The sequence below is a fragment of the Lontra canadensis genome, unplaced genomic scaffold, assembly GCF_010015895.1.
Source record: "Lontra canadensis isolate GAN:19392208 unplaced genomic scaffold, GSC_riverotter_1.0 scaffold11, whole genome shotgun sequence".
Classification (NCBI taxonomy): domain Eukaryota; kingdom Metazoa; phylum Chordata; class Mammalia; order Carnivora; family Mustelidae; genus Lontra; species Lontra canadensis.
Genome location: NW_022631005.1, coordinates 25,561,114 through 25,588,264, shown reverse-complemented (window position 1 = coordinate 25,588,264; position 27,151 = coordinate 25,561,114). Strand labels below are relative to the sequence as shown.

At 46.6% G+C, this 27,151-nt stretch overlaps 1 protein-coding gene across 2 annotated transcripts in view; it reads left to right on the top strand.

The window, feature by feature from the left end:
* Positions 1 to 27,151, top strand: part of MGAT5 (alpha-1,6-mannosylglycoprotein 6-beta-N-acetylglucosaminyltransferase) — a 340,000-nt gene that overhangs the window by 108,766 nt on the left and 204,083 nt on the right. For both annotated transcript variants that reach the window (XM_032856183.1, XM_032856182.1), the window contains one exon: positions 15,957 to 16,340. In XM_032856183.1, the coding sequence (XP_032712074.1) occupies positions 16,100 to 16,340 (241 nt within the window). In that variant the 5' untranslated portion in view covers positions 15,957 to 16,099. The remainder of the gene's footprint in view (positions 1 to 15,956; positions 16,341 to 27,151) is intronic.

Here is a 27,151-nt window from a genome sequence, read left to right as displayed (position 1 = left end):
GTAGAAATGAGGGCTAATGAAGAAAGAAATCCAGTTCAGGTCCCAGGCCCCAGGCAACCTCCTGGGGCTTCTCTCCAGTCCCTGAGTCTTTGGGCCCTATCACTACTCAGCCTTGGGTGGCATCCCCATCAGGAGCATTCTGTGCTGCTGGATGAGTGTTAGGGGGGCTGGGGCTTGTCTCCAAGAGCAAGAAGCATCTCTCAAACCTTCAGTGTTTTCTCTGAGATACGCAGGACCCTGAGAGCCCCCATTGAGCCCTTCTGTGAATGTTCAGCTGATGAGGTCTCCCTTCTCTAGTTGACCTCTCTTTGCCCTTCCATCCAATTTTTGTGCTATGGACAATAGTCTAAAATGCTACTCTAATATCACCTGGATAGAATCACAGGAGAACAATAGTAAGATGGATACGTCTTTATAAATGGTGACATGTGTTAGTAATCTCTCCTTTTACCCAGGCTAGCCTCTGTAGTTTAAGGGTGTGTGTGTGTGTGCGCGTGCACATGCATTTGCCTTCTTGCTCTGTGCCTGCCTGGCTGGCTCTAGTGGCTCAATTGTTTGCTCACTGCTCTAATTTTAGTTGTTGTTCCTCAGATCTTTAAGTCCTCACCGTGAGGTTCCAGTACTCCATCCATTCTGGGTTCTCTGTCACGAGAGGCAAGATGCCTCGTGGAAGGGATGTTTCACCGGCTGGGCTGGGGGCAGGATGTGAGGGGGTGTTTGCAGGATCATCTGGGAAGGTTGTTTTCTTTTAAAAATCACCCATTAGAAGCCTAACCCAGAATGATTAAAAACAGAATTTGGAGAAGAGGATAAGGGAAGCCTCTGCACAGGGCTGTTTGTTTGTTGTTGTTATTGTTGTTTATTTTTGAAAAATGTCCAGGTGATTGTTCTATACCTTTCTCCAGTTTCTCATTTGAAAGTAGCTGGCATATAGGGTTTCCTTGAAGAAATGGCGGCAGAAGCCCAACCCGCAATGAAAAGTAGTTCACATTTATTAAGTGCTTATTGTTAGATGCCGCATCAAGTGATTCAGCCCCTTTGGTTTTCTTTCAAGGTTGGTCTGTGTATTCATTTCGTAAGCTTGGGCACCTTCTAGATGTCTCTGACAGGTACTAAGGTATCCTAGAGTGCTGGCTAAGAAGCTTGGCAACTAGAGTAATAGCTCTACCACTTGGTAGCTGGGTTAACCCTGAATAGACTGAGGAGTTCATGCCTCAGTTTCCCTCACTGTAAGTGGGGGCAGTTGTAGCACCCACCTCATAGGTTGAGAGGATGTGTTAAGGTGATGACTGCTGGCTCTGACTGCTGTGGTGGCTGGGACTGTCCCACTTTCATGGTGCAGAGAGTTTGGTGACAGCCAGGGTCCAGAGGGGAAGCCCCATGGTCAGCATACGTGACTCACGGGGCATCTGACCCCAGTCTTCCCTCCCTTTGCTTCCTGTCCCCCATCCGTGCTTCACATATCTGTAGATGAGGGGTTCGGCTGTAGTAGTTTTTCTAGAAGCCTTCCAAACTCTGTCTTACATCCTGTTCATCAGTGATGCTGTGTTCTTATTGCAAAAATCGGCTTCGGTGGGAACCAGAAGCAGGGTGGTGCCCCCAGGTCCTCCCGAGACACCCCCTTCCCCTCTTCTCACTGGCCCTCAAGGACTATCCCTTCCTGCGGCTCCTTCTTGTGCTCTTGTCTTCCTTAGAAAGCACTCCCTCCTTCTAAGATCCCTAATCTCTTACTGCTAGAGTAGAACCAGAGGTTAGTAGGAGAAACCAAATAACCAAACTGGTTAAAGCAGGGTCCTTGGTTTTAAACAAGCGACCTAGTAAATAGTCTAAGACTTCCTGAGTAGAAGCCTCCCCTCTGCTTCCCTTTTCTACTTTCAAGGGTCCTGTGATGACCTGGAGCCCACCAGGATATTCCAGGATCATCATCTCCCTGCGTTAAGGTGGGCTGGTTAGCGACCTCACTCCCCTCCATGCCCTCCACTCCCCTCGGCCGTGTAATACAGCAGGTTCTTAGGGCTGAGGGTGTGGACAGTATTCTACCTACTACAGCTGTCTTGTTCTTTTTTGTTTAATTGCTTACCATGATTTGTTCCAAAAGGGATTAACAAATACTATAGGAAGATAAAAATACATGTAAAATTTAGTCAGGAAAAAAAAAATGAGGCCTGAAATAAAACAGAGTAGGAAAGTAAGAGTCAGGAATGAGGTACACACAGAACAGATACCAGTTCCTCTCCCGGAAGGGGACGGTGATACTGGCTCTGAGCTTTTCCTAGCAGCTCTTGTGAAGAGGGAAGCAATGGCAGTTACATTTCACTGGGTCATTGAATAAAATCTGACTGGTTTTCCAGATGCCTGGATGAGTATTCTTTCTGTTTAGATGAGAACTTTCTCCTCTAGGTCCTCTTGGATGCATTCGGTATGATCAGCAAAGCCTTTGCCAGGTTTATAGTAAACCCAGTGAGAGGTTTTTATCTGCCCCACTTTTTTTTTTTTTATGTGTGTCTATTTTAGGTCAAATATGCATTGCTCTGAAGATTTCTTTCCAAGACATGTGGTCAGGGTCAGGCCAGATCCAGGGGTTAGAAATCTCCAAAGCCAGCAGTTCACATCTGGTAGCTCTCGTGCCCTGAGGATTCTTGAGGGTATCCTGCCTAAGCTTTCATTCCAAACAGCAGAGATGTCTGTTTAACCTTTTTTTTTTTTAAAGATTTTATTTATTTTTTTGTCAGAGAGAGAGAGAGCATGAGAGCAAGCACAGGCAGACAGAATGGCAGGCAGAGGCAGAGCGAGAAGCAGGCTCCCTGCTGAGCAAGGAGCCCGATGTGGGACTCGATCCCAGGACTCTGGGATCATGACCTGAGCCGAAGGCAGCCGCTTAACCAACTGAGCCACCCAGGCGTCCCTTTTTTTTTTTTTTTTGAAGGCCATTAAATAAAACATGTATTTACATACACAGTCTCTGATCCCTTTTGAAGGGGACGAGTTTGAAAGCCTACCAGCATTTATCAAGAGCTATGATCGTGGTTAGTGGCATTCGCAGGAGTGTTCTGCACTGCTAGGCCATGAGGTTTTTGAGATGATATGTTACAATAAAAAAAAAATGTTTATTTATCTCCCTAATGGACTGTTGGTTAAAGGCAGGATGCATTCAGAACATTCAGGTCAAAGTCTAAATGATGGAGCATTGAGCTGACAATTCTGCCGTTTCTCCTCCAGATTATCTTCTCTCTTGCCAAAAGTTGCACTCATCTGATTAGAATTCTTTTGACATATCTTGCAGTATTTCTTAAAAATCAATATTTAGAAAAAGAAAATATTATGACTGTTACAGTCATTTCATCTTTTAATTTATTAGGATGAGAGAGTCCTACACCTGCAACGTGTTGTTTTGGAGACGTGCTTTCAAATAGCTGCTGGAAACCACCTGCCTTCCCCTGATATTTAGAAACAAAACACTAAAAAATACAAAAATAAACTGAAGGGGGTTTGGAGATGCCAGTTAATCACACCCTTCCTCCCTTCTGGGTTCTGAACTAGAGGAAATAGAAGAAACCAGACGAAGATTGAAGTGCAGTACCAGCTCCGTTAGAGGAAAACACAGTTGGAAGATGTGTTTTGGTGCACAACTTTCCCATCTGCCCTGGATGGGATCCACACATCTATGCAGGTGGGGACCTGGCAGCAGGGAAGGGCTCTGCTGGGTAGGGAAGCCCTGTCCTTATAAGCCATGGGGACAGGAAGAGAGTGAGAGTGCCCCCCCCAAGCCCTCCGGCAAGAAACCCAGCAGCCCCCACCACGAAAGCTTAGATGCTGTCCTTCCTCCTCCAGGAGGCCCACGAGTGCTGTGATGCAGGGGCAGGAATAGTCCCCTTGGTGGTTTTTTCTACAAAATGGAGCACACATTCTGGAGGAAAACACATCCAGAGGAAATAAAGAGTTCTCCCTTTATAAACCAATGGGTTTGTTTTTAAATTCAGATGTATGAAAGCCAAACATGGGGCAGTTTCTCATCTTGTGTTGATGCCAGGGCTGTTAACTAGATTATTATCTGGTCTTGAATCTACATTGGTTCCCACACCACATGTATACTAATGAGGATGTACTTCTGGAATTGCTTGTATAGACAAACCATACTTTTTTTCTTACAGATTTAAATTAAATGCTATGTTGTTACAGGCTAAATGGGCAAAAGGTCATTTGTCATTTATCATTTTGAACATTAGCAAAGATGATCTCAAAATGAGTGAACTTCAGAAATTTCACAAAAATGAAATGTGATTTTATTTTAATGTTCCATCTTGGTCATATATATGTGTAAGAACTAAGAGATGACTAAAAAGTTCTAAGACGTGTGTGTGTATGTGTGTGTGTGTGAGAGAGGAGAGAGAGGGAGGGAGAGAGGGAACATGAGGGAGAGAGAGAATGTTAAAGATAATTTGGCACAAAAGGTTGATCAAAGTCAGTCTAGAACAGTGAGTGGATTGTGTATCCTTTAAGTCATCCTTCAAATATAGTTTCTTTCAGCAAAGCTTTGCAAGTCTTTCAGTGATGGAAAGTCAGCATGTGCCCCCAGAAAACATCCGACCTCATCAGAGGCATTTCCAGAAACTCAGTATTGGTCGAGATCATCTTAGGCCAAATGAAGGCACCTTAGGAGACTGGTTACCTCATGTGGAGGCTATTCACTTGGAAGTCAGCTGGGAAATAGTAGTGACTGGTATGTGGATATTCTCAAATGAGCACCTCAGCAATTCTAACACAAGAGCACAACCCCAGCGATATCAACTCTGAGCGGAGCAAACTCTGTGTGGAGAAGCTGCCTGAGGTGACTTGCTGTATGGAGTTATTTGCTGTATCAGAGTTAAAAGTTGAAAGACCTGTTTCCAAATGGTGTCTTTGGTTTTAGCATAATGGATCAACACCCCACCATTAGAAAGACTGATTGTCTTCTGTGTGCTCGTAGTTCACAATGAGAAAATGATGCCGTCTCCATATATGTGTCACCATAGCTAGATGGATCTTACGTAATAGGAGTGTTTGTAAGACACTGGTCTTAGTGATCCGCATCTCATTTATTCAGACATCTTATCAAATCACTGAGTTCTGTGTACATTATAAAAAAGGGAATTTGTGCCATATTCTCTGTCATCTCCCATTGAAATTAGCATCTGGCCCCCATTCTTACTATCCCAGATGAAACAAAGGGCAATGCATGCTAGACTTCAGTGTGCAAACAAATACCTGGAAATCTTGTTATAAACACGAGCTCTGATTCGTTTGGTTTGGAGTTGGACCTCAGATTTGGCATTTCTAACTACAGTCATTTCAGTGCTACTGGTCCACAGACGCGATTTTGAGTAGCAAGGTTAATAGAGGTGCTGATTAGTAGAAGCATTGATAGACAGCCTCAAGTAATTTCTCCTCTTTGGAGCCAGAAGCCAAGGAGAGGTTAATAAAAGCCCTAACAGTCCAGTATTATTCTCAGTAAGTTCTTCCATGGGCTGGTGGTAATCTAACAGGGCTCTATCGTGAGCTAGCTCTTCCTGAAAAGCTGGCTGCCTTCTTGAGCAGTGTTCCTTGTTGATTGGCTTGGGAAGTCGAGCTTGCAATTCTTTAAGGAGAAAACCAGTGTGCCCTACAGAGAATTGTATAGTAAACCAGTCGATCAGCATTTGTAGAGAGCAGAGAGTTTATATTTTGAAATATTGGGATAGATCACATTTTGGGTCTCACTGGATAGGAACCATAGATTTAATGAGCATCTTTCCAAGGATATAAAATTTCTCATGTCTGGCTGGGTATTAATATCACCAAGGCAGCTTAAAAATAATACCCCTGCTTAGGCCACACCTCAGATAGAGGCGAGACCTGAGCATCTGTATATTTTAAAAAGGAACCCAGGTGATTACAAAGTCATCAGGATTGAGAGTCCCTGGTTTAGGCAGTCTTTAACTTAGAGGGCAGGAAACTCTCCCGAGAGGCTTCATTTTAGCTTGCGTTAATTCATCATTTGTGTCATCGGAGGGCTTGTGATCCGGTTGCAGTCGGATTGACCCAAGTATCTACTTGATGTATTTAGGAGAGTTGATCTTAGTTTGATAATTGGGGTATAAGTCAGCTTATTAACCAGCATTAGATGGTTGAGTTTTTCCCTAAGAAAATCTAGTCCTGGAACATTTCTGACCTGAATCTGCCAAAGCTTGGGGCTCTGTGCTCCATGTGGATTTACTGTGGCCCCCTTTTAGAAGCGATGGGAAATTCATTTTAAGGTTTAAATTGGATAAGACTGAAGACTGGCCACTTGAGACTGTGTGTGGGCCCAAGTGTATGTGTTGGCACCTTCTTACTCATCAGCTAGTTTTTTTTTTTTTTTTTAAAAACAAAAAATTTGGGGCGCCTGGGTGGCTCAGTGGGTTAAAGCCTCTGCCTTTAGCTCAGGTCATGATCCCAGGGTCCTGGGATCGAGCCCCGCATCAGGCTCTCTGCTCAGCGGAGAGCCTGCTTCCACCTCTCTCTCTCTGCCTGCCTCTCTGCCTACCTGTGATCTCTGTCTGTCAAATAAATAAATAAAATCTTTTTAAAAAAAAATTTAAGCTGGTGGTCTTCATCAAGTTAAGTGCTCAGAGGGCCATCCCATTTCTGCAGACAGTGCAACTGGAGCACTCATGGGGCAGGCCAGCACCCAGCCTGTGTCCCTCCAGCTGGAGAACAAGGGAACTGGGGTAGGGTGATTGGTTTCTTGGCTTCAGGGAGCATTTACTGAATAATGAGCTTTTTTCTTGAGGGCATTTCCCCACTTTTTTGAAAGTGATTTTGATGGTTATTTTTGACTTTTTTTTTTTTTCTTAATTACTGCTGCCATTTTGGGCCTGTTGGTATTCATGGGTATTTTCTTGATAGAGGAAGTTTCCGGAAGTCTGATTCTCAGAGAAAAAAGTTTATTGTGTACTTACCATAAAATTCTTTTTGTAGCTTTACTGTCCTTTGGCTTTGAGTGAAAGTGAATCTCTTGAGCATTTTCTTTTAACATTGAGGAGACCTACCTAACAAATTTACACACTGTGATCTTTCCACAGACCGTTCCTTTTTTTCTTCTTACTCATTATCGACCTGTCATAATGTGTGTTCCTGGTTTCTTCGGCTGGAAGCCAGATGACAATCCTGCTGTTTTTAAAGACTGATGTAGCATCGTCCAGTTTTTGTCTTCTCAAAGACTTCTTCCCTGTGCCTGCTGATTTATAGATAAGGGTCTTTGTGGAGCAGAGCCCCAATGCCGTATACTAATTGGTAAATGGCGGGCACTGCCAGCCTAGGAATGAACTTGTCAACTGGTGCCGGGATAGTGTTGGCACTGAAGGATGTGAAAGAAAACGAGACTCCTCTGTCAGTCAGGTTGGGACAACATCAGGAATCAGCCGCCCTCTCTTCTTCCTATGCTCTTCAGCCTTAGCGCAGGGTCTGTGCCTACTCATCCTCAGCGCTAGTGATTGATTCCTGAATCTACTTTGGTTTGCTTCTCCTTGCTATGCAACCTCTTCCCCTCAGTTGACCTTCTCTGAGTGTCTCCCTTCCGAGTGGATAAGATCCTGCTAATTGGTTAAGGTGGTGGTTCTAAACCATGGTGCTTCTTACTCTAGGGAACATTCGGCAATATCAGGAGACATTTTTGATTGTCACAGTTGGGAGTGGAGGGTTCTAATGGCATCTAGTGGCGGAAGTTTAGAGAACATTCTAGAATGTGCAGGACAGTGGCCCATAACAAAAAGAATTATCTGGCCTCAAATGTCAGTTACGCCAAGGATTGAGAAATCCCTGGATTAAAGGAACTTATTTTATTATTCAGGGAGTTATGCCTTTTGCTTTGGTTTAATAGATGTTTTCAGAATTCTTGGACTTGCTGTGGTTTCATTTTTTTGTGGGTGGGAAATTCAACTGTGAATAACCTATGGGCCTGGTGAATGAAACTCACAGAACAAGTGAAGATCTCCTTTGTTCCAGCAGCCACAGATTCCTTCTTACTCCCTTGTCCCCCTTGTACTTGGTCCACCTGCCAGTATCCTGCACACCCTAAAGACTCAGAGAGAGTAAGATCGTCAAGTGTTCATTTCCAGCTGTTTCCCTTCCCCATGGCGCCCCCTGGTGGAGATGGCTATATGTGGAGTGGCCAGAGGTACAGTTGGGAGGGGGAGTTGGAGTTAGCTAGAATAGGGTTGACAGCAAGGAGGGCCTGTTCTAGACACAAAGTCATTAGCTTTATTACCGTATTTGAAAATTTATTTTGCTGTTGATGCCAGATATGGAGCCCTGAACTACACTCTGTGGGCGGTGTAGCTGCAGGCAAAAACCCACTTCAGATGGGTGGGGTTGAAGGTTTTCCTTTCCCTGCCCACACTAAGAATGCAGGTAGAGCATAATAAGGTGAAAATTCTGGGCACAGGACAATCTTGCTCTGATTGCTTCAAATGTAAAAGGGACTGGCCATTTAAAACCCAGACTTTAAAAACAAACAAACAACACAACACAGCACAACAACCCAGACATTAAAGAACCTCCAAGTATCTTAAAGGCATGTTGTTTTAGTGGGTATTTTTCAGCTAGTGACTCAAAATAAGACTTGTTTAACCAGGTCTAAAGGGAGAAGGCTGTTTTCACTGAGAATGTGTTTTTCCTGTTTATAAAGAAAAGTTTTAAAATTCATCAGAGAATCGGGTCTCTAAAGTAGGGAAGAAGGACTTCTGTTTATACCTGTTTGAACCGGCGCCTTTGGTTGGTTCCTGAGCTCCTTTGCTCCCTAGGATGAGAGGTCAGCTAAGGGGTTATCACAACTGTCAAGATTGTGATAACCGACTTCATATTTGGGGCTGCTGCTGAGTGGATTCTACCACTGGTCTCAAGATGGTGGTACCAGGCCTATGTATCTGGGCCCACCAGGGGAGTGAACAACCTCAGAGCAACTTCCCAGGACTTTGGACTCACTTTGGAGGAAAACTCTGCTTTGCTTTTCCTTCCGTCCTCCTCCGCTTCTCCCTTTAACAATGTGAGACCTCCCTCCCTGCTATTTAGAGCAAGAATGTCTCCCCAGACCATCTCTCTTCCTTAACACCAGTAATGGCATCGATGTATATTTTTCTTCCCATCTTTCATTCTCCTAACCCCTGGAGGGGTTAGACTTACAGTCTAAACTTAAAAACAGTTTACCAAACACTCCATGTTGGTCTTAATGCAAATTGAGAAGTAGTAGGCAATTGTTTTAGAGTTAAATTGTTAACATCATCTTAAGACTCTTGTTACTGCTTATAGTAAGTCAGACAAGAAGCCTCTGAAACTTACAATTTATGACTGACCCTCATCTAGCACTTAATTAGGCTATCAGTTCTCTGTCATATAATTTTATATGAGTAGATACGTGGCCCTGAATTTTATAGAATAAGCATATGAGCCTGTTGCCAAGCATTAACTTCCTGACCATATAGCATAGAAATTCAAAGTTCAAACTCCATGCATACGGAACTAGCTAGGGAAGTTTTGTTCTGAATCTCTACAGTGTAAAAATTTTTCTAACAGATTTTTATTTTTAAGAACCTATTTTAAGCGAAGAAAAACAAAGTTCAAATGAAAGCATCTGGGGGCCCTCAAAGCTAGAAAACTCTCTGGGAACCCCAGAGTCCTTTGAGACACGGTTTGAACACCAGGGACCCGGGTCCTTCAGCTCCCACCCATCCAGCTCTTACAGTGTTTTGTGCTGCTACAAGTTCCCCCATGTCTGACGTGCGGACACCAAGACACACTTGTCTAGGGTCACACAGTGCCAGTGGGTGGAGCAAGCCGCAGGTCCGAGATCTCCCGCCCTGGGAGCAAGTGTTAGTTCGTTTTTCCTCACTCACCACCCCTCTGGTGTCTTCCTCAGATCCTCTTGGATGACTGGTGATGACACCAGCAGCCTCCCCCTGGGGTCCAGACCCCTCACCCCCACTGCTTGTTGGCCTTCCCATCTCTTGTCTTAGATACCTTTTCGTTCCTACAACCACTGCCCCTTCTGGGATTTTGGTCAGGAGTTTGTTTTCTTTTCCTTCTCAAACCTCACTGCCACCATATCCTCTGTAGTTGAACCCCATCTCCTCAAGGGCACAGTGATTTTCCACTGCTGTGTGACAAGATCTTTGGGCAAAAACTCACGGCAGGTAAGGGACAAATATAGAGTCGGAGTGCCAGGCTTTTCTGTGGTTCACACCAGGAGGAGGTCTTAGGGATCACTGCTCACTTGTGTTTCTTCATCTCGTTTCCGCCATCCTGCCCTTCCATCTAGCAGACACTTAATGACCATCTACTGCATGTAAGGCAGGGCCATGCCTGGCATTTCCTGTCTTTTGGCAGCTTATGCCCCTAGAGGAGAGATGAAAGGAAGGATTATCCTAAAGAGCAGGAGGAAAGAAGCCCTTCAAAATGAAACAAGATGGGATCAGGAGGGAGACAAACTATAAGAGAGTCTTATTAATCTCACAAAACAAACTGAGGGTTGCTGGGGGAAGCAGGGGTAGGGATAGGGTGGTTGGGTTATGGACATTGGGGAGGGTATCTGCTCTGGTGAGTGCTGTGAAGTGTGTAAGACTGATGATTCACAGACGTGTACCCCTGGGGCAAATAATACATTATATGTTAATAAAAATAGTTAAAAAAAAAAGTGAAGCACAGTCTGCTGTGAGTGTTCCATGGGAGGCTGTATGCAGAAGGTGGGGGTCAGTTGTGAGATATGGGTGGGATTTCCCAAGGCAACATGGAGGAGCACAGCTGACTTAGGGTTTCTTGACTGTTACTGTACAAGATGAGGTGAAAGGTTGGCCCATAGCCACTGGTTCTAGATAGATAGAACACACTTCAAGGGGTGCATGGCTAGGACAGAAAAGGTGTGTGAATGACTCTTCGAGCACAGCTGTCCCACGTGAATGTTGGACTGGCAAGCTGTGAGGGGATTGGCCGGTGGGGCTCTAGGAGAAGCTGACATCTCTGGTTGGGACTGGCATTGCTCCTGAAGGGACAGCCATTTCCAGCTTCACTCATCGTCTGAGGAGAATGCTCCTGAAGTAAGAAATGGGCCCTGCAAGGTTGTTGGGTAGGCAGCTGCAGGAACTGCTTGCTTCCTGTGTGTCCCCTGGGGCGGAGCTGTTCTCTATGTTCTCAGGTGGTTTGAGAAGTTGGCCTCTGGCACGCAAAGCAGGCCTGGCCTTGAAGGGCCTCTGAGGTGGATGGGGGTCTTATAAGAGCAGCCATGTCTGGTGGCTGGTGGCAGATTTCTCAGTGTAATTTCCTTTGGTTAGTAGGCCTGTGGTCAGCCCTTAGTCATGACACAGCCTGGCCTTGCCTGGCTGTGGGGAAGAGGGAAAAGGGTGGGTCGTTGGCAGGGGCTGCAGGGGCCCCTGGGGCTCCTCTGGCTGTCTCCATATACAGCTCCTCTTCCTACCCCCAACTCTGGAGGTGGGCTTGCTCTCTTTTTTCTTTTTTCAGTAAAGGCTTTATTGAGATACAATTCATGTATCTTCTAATTCTCTCACATAAAGTGGATAATTCGGTGTTTTCCTTATATCCACAGAATTGTACATCCATCACAATTAATTCTGGGATGTTTTCATTATCCCCTGAAATAACCCCCGTGTGCTGGGTTGTCACCTCCTAATTCCCCTGTTTTCACAAGCCCAGCACAACTATTGCACTTTCTGTGTCTATAGATTTGCTTCCTCTAAACATTGCATTAAAATAAAAAGATACAATATGTAGTTTTCTATGTCTGCCTTTTTTCACCTCACATAGTGTTTTCGGGGACCGGCTGTGCTGGAGCTCATATCAGAACCTAACTTGTTCCCATTGATTGAATAGTATGCCATTGTATGTGTTTTTTTTAATCCGACTGTCAGCTGATGGACGTTAGAGTTGTTTCGGGTTTTTGCCTATTATGAGCAAGATTGCTATGAACATTTGTGTACAAGTTTTTATGTGGGCATAGGCTTTCATTTCTCTGGGGAGAATTTCAGGAGTGGAGTTGCCTGGGTCACATGGTAACTCTGTGGTTAACCATTTGAAGAACCGCCAGACTATTTTCCACACCAGCTACATCATGGTACATTCCCACCCGCAGTATGCAAAGGTTCCAACTTCTAGACGTCCTTACCAGCACTGGTTCTGAGCTCTCATTGTTGAGTATGGCAATCCGGGTGGGTATGAACTGGTATCTCATTGTGGTTTTAATTTGCATTTCCCTAAAGGCTAATGATGTGTGCGTCTTTTCATACGCTTTTACTTTTTAAATTAAGAGAACTGACACATTTCGTTCGGTGCCAGACATCTTCGATCAGTTTTGGAATGGGGGATGCCAGATTTTACCGTGCTGATGAGTGAATGGGGAGGAAGGAGGTGAATGCTGCTCTTTTAGGAAGTACAGGGATTTGGAGGTGTGGATCAGGGTGGTTAGTGGCAGCGGTGGGCCTATAAGTTGAGCTCATTGCTGACAGACTTGGTACAGACTTCTTTTTGGAGGACAGATGGGGTCGTGGCCTCAGGCTGGCACTGCTGTGGTGGGCAACAAGGCCTTCTGAGATAGACTGTGCTTTTGTGTCTCTCAGCTCTGTTTTGCAAGCAGTTCCAGCTAAGTCTGGAGGCAGATTCTTAGCCAGATCTACTGCTTTTTGATCACTGTTGTTCTGTATCCTCTTGATGAATGTTGGGACTGTCACTGATGATGATCCTTAAGCCCTTTCTGATCATGAAGCACCTTCCGGTGAGGTTTGCTATCCTGTTGCCCCCCACCCCTGCTATTACTGTGGGAGTTAGGGTTGTGTCCTGGGTAATGGTTTTGAAAAGGCCTTTAAAATTCTGTGTTAGTAGGAATTGTAGAGATGAGTTCTAGTTCAGTTCTGTGTTTATGCTGTGAGTATGCTGAGACAGCTGCTGCTGTGCCACACCGTAGATCCCATGGGAGAAAAGAACATTCCTGACAGTTCCCTGGTTACTTAAAATCTGGGCCCTCGGTAATCAGAACTGTTTTCTGAACTTGTAATGAGAGGGCTTTTCGCTCCAAATTTGTATGTCTCTGAACTGGTAGAATTTAACCTTGCTTGGGTTTCTCAACCATCTTCTTTGCTGCTCAGATGGGCCATCTGTGGGTGGTTCTGACATCTGCTGAGGCCCTCATTCCATTCTTATACCTGGCCCTGCCCTTGCTTCAACTTTGCAGCCTTGGGAAGCTTTTTCAGGGGGCTAATTGACAAAGTGGAGTGGAGTTTCCTGCCTGAAAGTTAACAGGTAATTCCTGTATGCATTTGGGATTCTCCCTTACAGTAGGAAAAGAAAATTGCCTGCTGACTGTCATTTTTAGTGTAGCATCGAGTTTACTTGCCCTGGGAAAATCCCTTCAGCTTTGGGGTACAGTTGACTCAGTGGTGTGGGTTCTCAAACAGGAAGCGCAGCCACTTCCTAAGGACCCGGTGTAGCTCCCAGTTAGAGAGGTGGCTTTAAAGCATCAGCCCCACGAGGCTGGGATCTCTGTCTTGCTGTTCGTTGAGTCTCCAGGGCACGATGGCCCAGGGGCTCAGTATATGCTATAGACTGAATGGAGGAAAGAAAGAGGGCTGGGTGCTGCTCGCGGAGCCCTGGTTTGGAAGGGCCAAATAAAGTGCTCTAGTGCCTGGAGGACAAGCATGCTCGGTCAACATTTGGTTTATTGTGTCCCCAGGACCAGCGTCTTTCTCTTAGAATGCACGTGGTGATGGGGGGCTGGGGGCAGGGGGTGGGGGGTTCCCTTATAGGATGTCACAAGATCCCACACAGCAACTGGCGAACAACCTATGTAGACAGACACATGTTTGGAAACTGCAGACCAGTGAGGGGCACCCAAGCTGGAGCAGTAGGGAAAGCTGTCTGGAGCCGGTGTGAGTGGAGCTGGGGCCTGGCAAGCAGGCCGGGTTTGGATGATCGGTGCGATCTGTGGAGGGCCAGCCCAGGAGGGAAAACAGCGTGAGTGAATATGGGGAGACCATGAGGAAGGGTGTGCAGGGTTATGGTGCGAGCTGACCGGCAGGTGTGGAGGGTGCGGCCAGGCCCGAGGAATTTCAGTGACATGGTATCACAAGAGGGAGTCTGAGCCATGCTGTACAGACGGCACAATGGTACGCCTTAGTGACGACATCCGTCTGCCTGGATCAGCAGCTCTCAGACTGGAGGAGACATCAGAATCACCTGGAAGGCTCGTTGGAGCACAGATGACTGCCGGCTCCCCACACCCCAGAGTTGCTGATTTAATTCAGTCTGGGTTGGGGCCTGAGAATTGGCATTTCTCCGTGGTGCTTTTGCTGCTGTGGACTTAGGGACCATGCTTTGAAAAGTCACTGGCCTAGAATTCAGGGGTCAGTAATCTTTTTCTGTTTAAGGCCAAGAGTAAGGCCATTGAGCTACATAGGATTTCTGTCACATTTTCTTCGTTCTTGTTTTTTACAACCCTTAAAGCATGAACACACACATGTTGGCCATCGATACATAGGCTGGTGGGGAAAGGTGAGTGGCATAGGGAAGGCAGGGCATGGTGTCCAGGGTGGACAAGTTAATCTCTCTGGGCCTTTGTTTCCTATCTGTGAAACAGAATGATAGTAGTAGTTCTTCCCATCAAGGACTCTAAGAATTCGGTGAGCTAAGGCGCAAAAAGCATGCCTAGAATTTATTTGTCATTTACCGTTCATCGCATTACTACCAACTACTAATGGCCATTCATAGGTGAGGAAAACAGTGAGAGAGAAAGACCAACGCAGATCCACCACATGACAGATTCTGAAAGAGAACTGCACCAAGATCTCGCCATCGTTCCTTCTTAGGCTGCTTCCAAAGAAAAATACTTAGAACAAAAACAGGTGCACCCTCTGAGTAAATCCTGGGTTAGTCCTGTGTGGAGATCATTGCTCAGCTTTTCCTTTGGCACACTGAGGAAATGGTGCCATTTGGGACCTGGCTGGTTCTTGGACCCAGGACTCTCATTCAAGGGTGGAGAATGTGGCCTAAACTTGTAACCCATTTGCAACCTCTACCTCGGCCTCAGGTGTTGGGAAGAGTTGCTTTAAAACCTTGGCCCAAATAGGGTACCAAATAGGATCTGGATGATGAGTATTGAAACTGTGCCTTTGCGCCTTTTAACCTCATATTTTGCCCCATGGCATGAGTGAAAGTGAGAACTACGAGAAAGGTGGCTATCATGTACTCCATGTTTCCTGAGTTGCAGTGTGCAAATGAGTGGTGAGCTGCCTCTTTCACTCGTGGTAGCTTGAACAGGAAGACCGCTGGGTACCCCTGGCACAGCCCCTCAGCACTGGTACCTGGGAGGAGGCTGCCTGGTGGCCCCGAGAGTTTCAGCTTCTCTCTCTCCACACACCGCTAATGCAAGCTGGCCATGCTTACATAACTTGGGAGCTTGCTGCCCTTTCCTGGTCTAATGACCCCTGAGGAGGTGCCCATTCTGTTGCTCACCTCCCCAGCTGCATGCTCTAATCCTTGCCAGAGCACAGGCTAATGACTTTGTAAGCTCAAGTTACAGATGCACAGAAGTGCCCGGTGGTGCTTTGACTCCACCCTCCGCTTGGGTTTTTGCTGACATTCAGTGAAATACCCTTCCATCTCCTCCCCACCTTGCAAAATAAGCTTCCTGTTTTGAACTTGGTCCAGACTGGAACAGCCCTGCTACACCTGTTAACATAGTCAGACACACATTTCCTCCTCTGTATTTGTGCAGCTTTTTTGTCGCCTAGCCAGATTTCCCCTCTCAGCTTACAGATCTGGAATCATAACATAAGATATTGAACCAGCAAATTAAGAAAAAAGGAAGTGTGCGTTTTAGAGCTATTTGAATGAAAACATGGCTCCTGGTTGGTTTCCCTGTGTTTTGCCACTACCACTCTACTAACTTTCTCCCTTCTTCACAGGGGAATGGAAACGAGGAAAGGAAATCGGCTGACGCAGGAGCCAGAGTGACACCGGCAAGCCCACCCATCCAGCCTTCACCATGAACTTGTGTCTTCCTCCTACGTTGTAAGAGCCAAAGGGCAGGTGAAGTTGCTGGAGAGCAATGGCTCTCTTTACTCCGTGGAAGCTGTCCTCTCAGAAGCTTGGCTTTTTCCTTGTGACTTTTGGCTTTATCTGGGGTATGATGCTCCTGCATTTTACCATCCAGCAGCGAACTCAGCCTGAGAGCAGCTCCATGCTACGCGAGCAGATCCTAGACCTCAGCAAGAGGTACATCAAGGCGCTGGCAGAGGAAAACAGGAATGTGGTGGATGGGCCGTATGCCGGCGTCATGACAGCTTATGGTAAGCGCCGGGCTACTGGGGCTGCTTGATAGAGCGTGGTTCTGCCTGAGAAGGACCCCAGAGCCTCGCCACCTTGGTTTTGTCATGGATTGAGTGCATCCCTTGCCACTGCCTTTGTGGCAGTGAATTGCACACAGAGAGACACTTTGAGAAAGTTAAAGCCATGTCCTTGGGGAGCTTCTGAGCTCTTGTCCCCACAGACTAACACCCAGACCCAGGAGCAGTGGGGGTGGAATGGTTATCAGCGCTCCAGGTTGGATTTGCAGCCAGCCCTTCTTCCTCAACACATTTCTGGATTGCGTGATCTCATCTGGGAGTATGATCAGGGAGCGGAGAAAAATATTCTCATTCTTTTCCCTAAACAAAACTTAATTAAGATGGGGTGGGGGTGAGGTAAGAAGGGTGGGGAGGAATGTGTGGGGGAATGAGGACTGTGTTGGGGGTGGGCAGGGTGAGGTAGGAGGGTGGGGAGAAACTCCAAGCCAAGTGTGTGCCTCCCTCTGGCCACAGCATAGGACACTAGCGATTACGTGCTGCTGGCTAATAGCTTTCATCTTTGGCTTCTTGAGAGTCAACTGTTCTTGTTTATTGCCCTTGTCTCTAATTGCCCTGACTTTGAAAGAAGTCTTACTGTATGTGTTGCTTTTTTCTAAAACTCTTTTAGAAATAAGGCTGAGTGGGAAAAAGAATACACAAAATATTACTTATTTTTCTTTTGGCAAATGTTATGCTTAATATAGAAAAAGTTGGAAGCCATAGATGTGCAAAAAAAAAAAAAAAAACCTACCAAGAATAAAGAAAATCACATATCAATCTACTGCTCTAGGAAATAACCATAATTAACATCTCAGTGTATACTTTCTGATATTTTATATATACACACAAAAATATACATATACATGAATAATACTTTAAAAAGCATAGATGCACAAATACAGAACAGAAATTGTAAATGAAATTTGGATCATACCGTGATGTGGGGAACTGACCTCCCAGCTCTCCTTGATGACTGAGGATGGGAGTAGACTTAATCCATAGGTGATGATCTGTCCTGTTACTCATTGACAAGTCCAGTCACTGAACAGAGAACTTAGTGGCCGTAGGGATTGGGACCCTGAGGTGTAATATGAATGAGATGCAAGAATGGGGTGGCCGGGGTGGAAAACATTAGTGTTCTACCTTATGACCCATCAGTCACGGACTCTGAAGTCTATGGAGTTCATATGGTGTTTTCCTGAAAATATATAGCAGCAGTTGGAAGCTTGAGTTCAAATGCAGGAAGTCATACTTAATTTTACATAATATATTTTTTTTCTTTTTGAAAGGGTCCAGGAAATTTGGTTACTTTTAAATTTCATATATATTTTTTTGGTAAAGAGAAAATGGTTGGATTTTTTTGTTGTGTTTTTTTTTTTTTGGTGGGGGGAGGTGAGATTAGTGGAGGAGCAGAGGAGAGGGAGAGAGTCTTAAGCAGGCCCCAGGCCCAGAGAGAAACCCAGTAGGGGGCTTGACCTCATGACCTGAGATAATATTCTGAGCTGAGACCAGGAGTTGGACATTTAACCAACTGAACCACCCAGGCACCCTGAAAATGGTTGCTTTTATTATTTTTTTATAATTTTTTTATTATGTTAGTCACCATACAGTACATCATTAGTTTTTGATGTAGTGTTCCATGATTCATTGTTTACGTATAACACCCAGCACTCCATTCAACAAGTGCCCTCCTTAATACCCATCACCAGACTGACCCATCCCCTCAACCCCCTCCCCTCTAAAACCCTCAGTTTGATTCCCAGAGTCCATAGTCTCTCATGGTTCATCTCCCCCTCCGATTTCCCCCACTTCATTTTTCCCTTCCTTCTCCTTATGTCCTGCATGCTATTCCTTATGCTCCACAAGTAAGTAAAACCATATGATAATTGTCTTCTCTGTTTGACTTATTTCACTCAGCTTTATCTCCTCTAGTCCCAACCATGCTCATACAAAAGTTGGGTATTCATCCTTTCTGATGGCTGTGTAATATTCGATTGTATATATGGACCACATCTTCTTTATCCATTCATCTGTTGAAGCACATCTAGGCTCTTCCCATAGTTTGGTGATTATGGACATTGCTGCTATGAACATTGGGGTACAAATGGCCCTTCTTTTCACTACATCTGTATCTTTCAGGTAAATACCCATTAGTGCAATTGCTGGGTCATAGAGTAGCTCTATTTTTAACTTTCTGAGGAATCTCCATGCTGTTTTCCCAAGTGGCTGTTCCAACTTGCATTCCCTTCGACACTGTAGGAGGGTTCACCTTTGTCCACAACCCCTCCAACGTTTGTTGCTTCTTGCCATACCAATTTTTGCTATTCTAAATGGTGTGGTTTTGATTTTAATTTCCCTGATGGCTAATGATGTTGCATATTTTCTCATCACCCTGAGATTGTGATCTGAGCTGAAACCAGGAGTCAGACATTTAACTGACTTGAGCCACTCAGGCACCCTGAAAATGGTTGCTTTTAACATACAATGTGGAAAGTGCCTACTGTTGGAATGATCACACTTGTCTGCTTTTAATCTGTTCAGTTTGACAGTGTCTATAGGCATTGGTTTTCAACATGTCTAAATAAATACCTCCCCTTTTTTTTTGATCTGATGGATTAAAAAACGAGACTCCATTTTGAGGATCCATATTGAGAAACAACTAGGTAGTTTTTCAGAGGGTGCATAAACAATGAATTCTGTTACGCTGAAAAGAAATTAAAAAAAAATGAAAACATGAAAAAAATAAAGTTAAATTAAAAATTAAAAAAAAAAAAGAAAGAAAGTTACTCATTGACTTCATTCTTCTGTAATATTTCCAAATACTGTAGGTGAGAAAGAATACATCAGACTGTCACCATGTGCAACAAGTAAACAGAACCAGTAAAGTCGACTCCATTTTTGAGTTTCTGGTTCAGTACCTTCCGTGTTAAATATTTTGGGGAAGAGGAGAGTCGTCTGTTAGTAATTTCTTCCTCCTGTTGATCTCAGTCTGCCAAACTGGGACAGAAGAAACACCCCAAATGGTAAATTTGTGAACTTTAAGTTTTCATAGTTGTTGTGTGTGTCCCCATTTCTTTTTTCCTCCTGAACATCTCCTAGGCTAGGCTTCCTCTATGTTCTCAGGAGCAGTGATGGGGTCTTGGCTTACAACCTCACAGACACCATGTGTTGTAGAAAGTTACCAGAATCCCAGAGTAGTCTGTTAGAATTTTGGCCACCTTATCTTACGTAAGAGTTTGGAGCTCAGAGGAACTATAAAACTTCCTCCTTTCACAGGTGAACCTTAGCAGAGTCATTCTTCTGTTTCTCAAAAAATAGCAAATAACCCAACAGGCCCCATCAGCAGAGGTAGCACACACTGCTGTTTCTCTCTTGCATCTCATCGACTCGGCGTGTCAGTCAGAGTGCTCCTTGGGGCTGAGTCTGTGGAGTTTAACTGGGCTGTGCATACGTGCTTGAGGCACTGGGACCATCACGTGGCTAAATCCTACTAAGACAGGGTTTGTCATGTCAACACTCTTGGCATTTGGGGCTGGGTGATTCTTAGTAGTGGGGTCTGCTCATGTGCTGTAGGATACTGAGCAGCACCTCTGGTGTCTGTACCCACTAAAGCCAATAGCACCCCCCTAGTTGTGACCATCAAAAATGTGTCCAGACATTGGGGGGAGGGGTGCAAAATTGCCTCCCTCCCCACCTTGGAGGATCACCACGCTAAGAGTGAAACAGAAAACACTTAAGAGCATCTTCTTAAAGAGTTCCCAAGCAGATAGCTAGTTTTTATTATTTAAGATTTGTCAGCCTGGCCTTTTCCTTTTCTCCGTTCTGGGCACCAATGACTCGTATTGAGGAAGACGGTGCGGTGCAGTCCAGGGCCAGTCCTGGGAAGCTGGAGAGCCTTTCAGATAGTGTGTGCTTCCCCTGCGGTCCGTCGGTACTCGTGGTGGGCACGTCCACAGCCAGGCAGCTCTGGTGGTTGATGTCAGGAGGTGCGAAGACCGCAGGATGTTCAGTGGGTTAGCTGGGCTGACACAGCAGGGATGAGGATGCTTGGGACAGTGGTTTGCAGTCTCTTTTTCTGCCACAGATGCAGCCCAGCTACAGAGCACTGCCTGGATGCCTGTGCTGAGACAGTGAGGAGCTGATCCTGTATGGCTGGGATCTTTGCCTGCTCTGAGTCAATCCCATTATTAGACCAAAACAGGAGAGAGAGAGAGAGAGAGAAAACACCTTCGTTTCCCCATCCCCGTATTGGCATAATCAGAGGCTCTTAGGATGTGTAAATGTATCATGAGTAGCTGAGGCAGGTGTTTGAAGAATCCCGGTAGCGGACTTCAGATTATAACTGATTTTTTAGAATCCCTGGCTGGAGGTCTTAGAGCAGAAGAGTTCAGGAAACTGTGTGACCTGTGGGTCAAATATGGACCTCTGTCATTTTGAGCAAATGTTGATTGAAACCGAACCACTCCCAGTTGTTTATAACAACTGCAATAAGAGAAGCAGGGTAAAATCAGGATTTTAGAGGACATCTAAAACACGCTGACTCCATCTTTCAGTAGTCCCCGTAATTCAGTCTAAAATACTCATCGATCAGGTCCTGTCTCTCCTTGACCCAGCAGTTTCGCAGGACTCCCATGGTCTAAGTCCTGGACAGCAAGATCACCTTGGCCTGAGCCTCCTTTTTTTAGAGGTAAAGTGTCCCTTGTTTGCTCTCTGTGGCTGTTTTTGCACTGCAGTGGCAAGAGCTGAGTAGTTGCCACAGGGTCTTGTCAATCCCTGCTCTTTCCATGGAGCCCTCTTTCTATGGGATTTTGCTTGGTGTCCTAAGACTCATCTCTACACTTGAGTCCACTTTAAGACATCTTCACATAAGGTGTGCATCCAAATGTTGTGTTTCTCAGTCCTCTGGAAATGCCTTTTTTTTTTTTTTTTTTTGAGATTTTATTTACTTGTCAGCACAAGCAGGGGGAGCAGCAGGCAGAGGGAGAGGGAGAAGCAGGCTCCCTACTGAACAGGGAGCCCATTGTGGGGCTCCATCCCAGGACCCTGGGATCATGACCTGAGCTGAAGGCAGCCACTTAACCACTGAACCACCCGAGCCCCTGGAAATGTTCCTTCTGCGTGGCAGGTCAGAGGTTAGTGGTTAGGAGCGCGGGCTTTGGAGGCAGGCGGTGTGGTCGTGTCGCATTCTGGCTGTGGGGCCCGGGCCCTCAGAGTGCAACACTACTACGTGATTGCGCATGTAAGCGAGGTACGCATGTCTAGTGTTGCTAGTCTGACGAGTCCTTGGCCTGTCCTAGAGTTTGCACACAGTCCTCTCCTCCCCCATCCTTGTTCTGCTGATTTGAAAAGAGACTTCTGAACTTCTTTTGGAATTGGGGAATTCAGAAGTAGTGCCTGGAAGATGTCCCAGGCGGCCTGTGTGGAACAGTCAGAGCATTCATCTGTGGGGTGTGGACAGCGTTTCTGCGCACTCCTCTGCCATGACGAAGAGGGGGTGAGGGGGAGAGGGGGTAAGGAGGAGAGGGGCGTGTGGAGCCAGGGCCTCCTGCCACACGGCCTCCACCGCATCTTCCCAGCCCGCGTGGCAGGGCCATGCCGGTCAGTGACTGCACGGGAACTGTGTCATGAATGCTGTCACTCACCCTCGTCAATGCCCTTCTTGTTTCTGAGGTGAATTGATCTCTGTCTCTGTGGCCTGACCCAAATTCTGATGCCCGGTGATTGCCTCTTATCTACGACACTGGCCCCGTCTGCTTGCGCCGTCCAGGCCGTGAGAGACGGTCTCCCTTAGTGTCCCATCCACAGCTTAGTTGCTGCGACCTTTCTTGCCTCTTTGGTGCCCTTTGCTGTTGTGGATGCGGGGACCATGGCTCAGGCTGAAGCAGTGCAGGCCTTCAGCAGGTCTGCCACCCCTCCCCTGCCCGTTTCCCGTTTCCCTGCTGCGGCTTTTCCCTCTTGACCTCCTACTCTGCCTTACCTCCTGTGTCCATCCTGACTGCCTGGACTTCTTGAGCCTCAGTTGTCCCGTTGACTGGCTGTTACCCCTCAAGCCTGGCACTCTGGGAAATGTCTGTGTGCTCTGCAGCTATATGACAGTGCGGTCCTTGTGCATACAGCTAGCAAAAGACGGACGGGGGTCCCCGCTCTCGTGAACACTATGTTCATTTTGGAGGGAGAAATAACAGAGACAATATCAGATAGTAATTCCAGGAAGAAAGATGAGACAGGGATGTGTGATTCTTTAAAAAAGTGCACGAGGCGCTACTTGGAATGAGAAGGTCGAAGAAAGCCTCTCTTAGGTGTCTCTTAGCCCTACTGACGTCAGGGAGCTGCGGGTGGGGTGGGAGGAGGGCCCTTGAGGCCCAGCAGGCCAGGCAGAAGGCAGGGTGTGTGCTCCAGGCCTGCAAGTGCACTCTCGGGGCAGAACTGAGGTTGATGGGGCTGAACAACGGGAACCAGGAGCAGTGTGGAAGGTGGGCAGCATATACAGGGGCCCTTGGGGCTCTGGATCTCAGTGTGACGGCAGGGGGAGAGGAGTGCAGGGTGATGGATCTTCTTGTGAGGGAGCCTGGCCTGCCACTGCCTGGGGGCCTTGGCCCCTCCCTGTCGTCCCCCCCCCCCCCCCCGCTTAACTCCTGGGTTGGGGAAGAGAGGTAAAGAGGAAGAAGCTCCTCCTGTCTCCTTAAAGAGGTGAGGTTTGCGAAATGTGAGCCCTGGAGAAGAGGGTAGGATTTTTGGTTGCTGGTCAAAGGGCAATGCATTGGGCTTCAGGTGGCCCCTGTTGGCCTGGGGATGCCCACTTCTAAGACACTGACATCATTTAGGGTTCTGCTCATAGGCCAAAGGGAGGCCCCCACCGTGATGCTGGTATGGTGGCCTGCGGTAGCTCCTGCTCAGTGTTGCAGACGTACATAAAGTCTGGAGAGTTAGATGAGCTTTTTTGCATGTTTGGTTCCACCCCTGCTATGAAAGAGAAGATGAAAAATACTTAGGTTGAATTTCACCAGAGATTTAAAAAAAAAAAAAAAAGCCTGTGAATGGCTTTTTAAAAATTGTATTTATTTTTCTTTCTTTCTTTCTTTCTTTTTCTTTTTTTTTTTTGGCTCTGTTCCTTCAAATATGATCAAGGAACTGTTTTCTTGGAGGGCTGGGGTGCTGTGGAGAACCACCATTGCCAAAGCAGCAATTCTCCACCCTCGAGGGAAACACACTGCTTTGGAGTGACACTGGGAAGAAGAGAGGAGCTGGGCTGGTCCGTGTGTCTGAGGAGCGCCGTGGTTGCTCTACGGGACGTGGCTGGTGTGATGAAAGGAAGGGCTTTGTGCTTTAGAAAGTTGGCAACCTAAAACAGGCCTCTCTGGGCTTGGAGCTCTTCCAGGGGTGTACGGTGGCAGCCCCCCCACCTGGCACCCCGGCAGAGCCAGACTGAGTTCCCAAGCACGCCCAGCAGGGCCGCACGTCTGAGGAGGGCCTTGGGGGTGCTGTAAACAGGAGAACAGTCAGACTGTGTCTCTGGCAGGGATTGGAGCCTGTTCTTCTGCTCTCTTTGTCCACAAGACCTGTCCTTTCCTGCCTCATTGCTGCTTCAAGTCCTAGCTTGAGGAGAGAACAGGCATGAGGGGATGTGCGTGTGACTCTTGGGCTCAGAGTGTCCAGGCCCCTGAAGTGCGGTTGCTCCCTTCACCCAGTGGCCTGTCAGAACCAGCTCGGTAGACGTCATGCCACTGTGGCCACCCTCAGGAGCTGTGGACCCTTCCCAGACCTGTCTGGGTACCAAGCTGTCTTCTGGGACCACTGGCGGGGTGGTGGCTGAGCATTCGCCTGTCCCCGAGTCCCCGCCTCTGCCCTTCCTCCCACCTGCGTGCCTCCTCTCCCTATAGCTTGCTCCTCCTCTCCTTCTGTTCTCTCTTTCACGATTTCATTCTCAGCCTTACAACCCCTAGACCACCTATTTTTCTAACACCTAAACCACCTCTCGTTACATAGTTACTGGGTCTATTGCTCATCTCTCTCCTTCACGTAGCAGGTAAGCCCCCAAAGAGCAGGGATTTTTGCCTCTCTTGTTCCCCATGCGTGCCTGGCCCTTAGTAGGAGCCAGGAGTGATCGGCAGCAGCCGCTTCGCCCCTTATCTGTGTGGGACCGTTCCAGCTGAGGCTAATTGGAAAGTAAAGTTTTTAGGGAGATTGGAAATGAGACGAGATTCCCCCTGCATTCCATGTCTGGGGGTAGCTCCGAGTGGCTCTTGTGCTCCTGATTCTGACATAGGAACCAAGGTTTATTCTGGAAGATCGTTAGAGTGTTTTCATATATGGCTGTAGGGTTCCTTACTGGGTGTGTGACCTTGGGCAGGTGACTGATGTTTTAAAAGCCCGCTTCCTCTTTTGTAAAACTGAGGATATATAGTATCATTCACCTCCGAGGCTTGTTGTAAGGCTCACCTGTTACAAAGCTTACTTAGGCACGGAGATGAGTGAAATGCATTCATTGTTGGGAGTTCTCACGAACCGTGGCCGACATGTACCGATGGCTGTTAGCACCACACCAGAACTGTTCGTGTGAAGTGGACGTTTGTTTATACGTTTGAACATAGGGCTTCAAGAACGTGTTTATGTAGCTGTTCTCCATGTTTACAAGGGTTAAGACATGAGAGGAAGTAAGGTTCCCCATGTTTACAGGGGATAAGACAGGAGAGGAAGTAAGCTCTCCTCCAGAGGGAGGGAGGCAGGCTTGCCATTACCCTCCCCGACAAGGACAGGCGAGGCTTGTCCACCAAAGTCACCAGGCCTGCCTTGACAGCACCAGCGCTGGGCCCCACTCCAGCCGGGGCTGAGGACAGGGTTGAGGCTCCAGACAGATGCTGTCTGGCTCTTCCCTGGGCCCCTCTAAAAGTGTGCGGGCTCCACAGAGTGACTTTGGCATTTTAGAAATAGGAGATGTGACTGTCACTGCCCCATTCAAAAGAGAAGGCTTCCCCCTGTGGGCTGGGAGCTGGGCGGGATTTGGTGAGCTCCCGCCATCTCTGATGGAAGGCACTGCTGGAGGGCACTGTCTCTGGTACGGTGGTGAGCAGGAAGGAGGAATGTGTGGTGGCTGCCTTTCCTGATGGTGAGGGAGGTGTGCGCCCCAGGGAGTCTGGTAAGGACCCTGAGTGACAGTGGGCTTGACCACTCAGAGCCCGAATCCATTTCTGTTCTATAAAAAGGACTAAAATGCTGGACTCCGATTCCATGCATCTGGCTGGGTGTCAGGAAAATTGAGAAAACAGCCCAAGAGCTCTGTTCTGGGTATTTACAGATTCCAGGATGCACTTGAGATCATCAACAGGCCAAGATATGATTTTTTTCCCCTCACATTCTGCTGCCTAGAAAATGCCTGGAAATACTAGAGACACCCCCCGGTAGCACCTCAGGAATAACATTTGCTTCTGGAACACATTGGAGTCAAAGCTGAAGTTTGCCCGTGCAGCCGAAGCCAGGAGAGAACAATAGTCAGTAATACTGCGCCTCTGAGCTGCCCTTTCTCTTTGAGGTGGTGGCTCAATGCCCACTGTGACATGGTGTGGCTGCCCGTGACAGCTGCGGGGCGAAAGCATGGTCGCAACTTTAGGTGGCTTTAAGAATTCACATGCTGGGGGGTGCCTGGGTGGCTCAGTGGGTTAAAGCCTCTGCTTTCAGCTCAGGTCATGATCCCAGGGTCCTGGGATGGAGCCCCGCATCAGGCTCTCTGCTCAGCAGGGAGCCTGCTTCTTCCTCTCTCTCTGCCTGCCTCTCTGCCTACTTGTGATCTCTGTCAAATAAATAAATAAAATCTTTAAAAAAAAAAAAAAGAATTCACATGCGGGAAGGCAGTGAGGGTCAGTCACTGAGCTGTTTTGGGGGGCAGGGGGTGCCTTCTTACCTGACATCAGGTACATGGGGCCAGTATCTTGGTAAGGGTAGAATTCACTGCACTGGATATATTTTCAAATAGCATTTAAGCCTCTGTGATTGTCAGAGTACCGTGAATACAGAAAGTAGAGAGCATGTAGGCCGTAAGGCAATGAAAAACCCTGGATACTCTTGGTCCTTGACCTGGGTGGGCGTGGTTTAATGTGAAAGGAAAGAAGTTCATTTTCAACGGAAGCAGCTGTGTGAGTCACCATTTCCAGACTATTTAACGCAAGATAGAAGATGCTGTCAGTGAAACACACAAGGGCGAGGATGATGCCACGCCCATTTCTGTACTCCAAGAAATAAAGAATAAAAAGTAAAATACTCCCTAACCCCAAATCCAGATAAATTTTGATTTCCTTCCAGTCCTTTTTTAAAATGCAGATCCATGTACATAACGTCATTTTTAAAAAATTGGAATATTTCATATATAGCTTTTTAAACTCTCTTTGTTATATTTCCTCATGCCATTAGATATTTTTAATGGCCGTACACTTTTTTTTTTTTTTTAACCATCCGTTCAATAAATATTCAGTGGGCTCCTGATGTTAACAGCCGGTGGTGATAAACAGAGATGACAAGACGCCTGCTCTGCCCTCCCTGAGTTCCAATCCAGTGATTTATTCTGTCTTATGAATGGATGGGCATATGTAATTTAATCTTTTTGTTGGGCATTTGGGTCGTGTCCAGTTCTTATCTATAATAAATAACATCACGGTGTCCTTGTACATAATGAATGGACTGGATTTTGCTTATTACTCTAACTCTGTTGTCTTTCTGTGTAGAGGTCACTGTGAAATTAAAAATATATAACTGATGAAACTTGACATTCTGGCAGTCAGTGG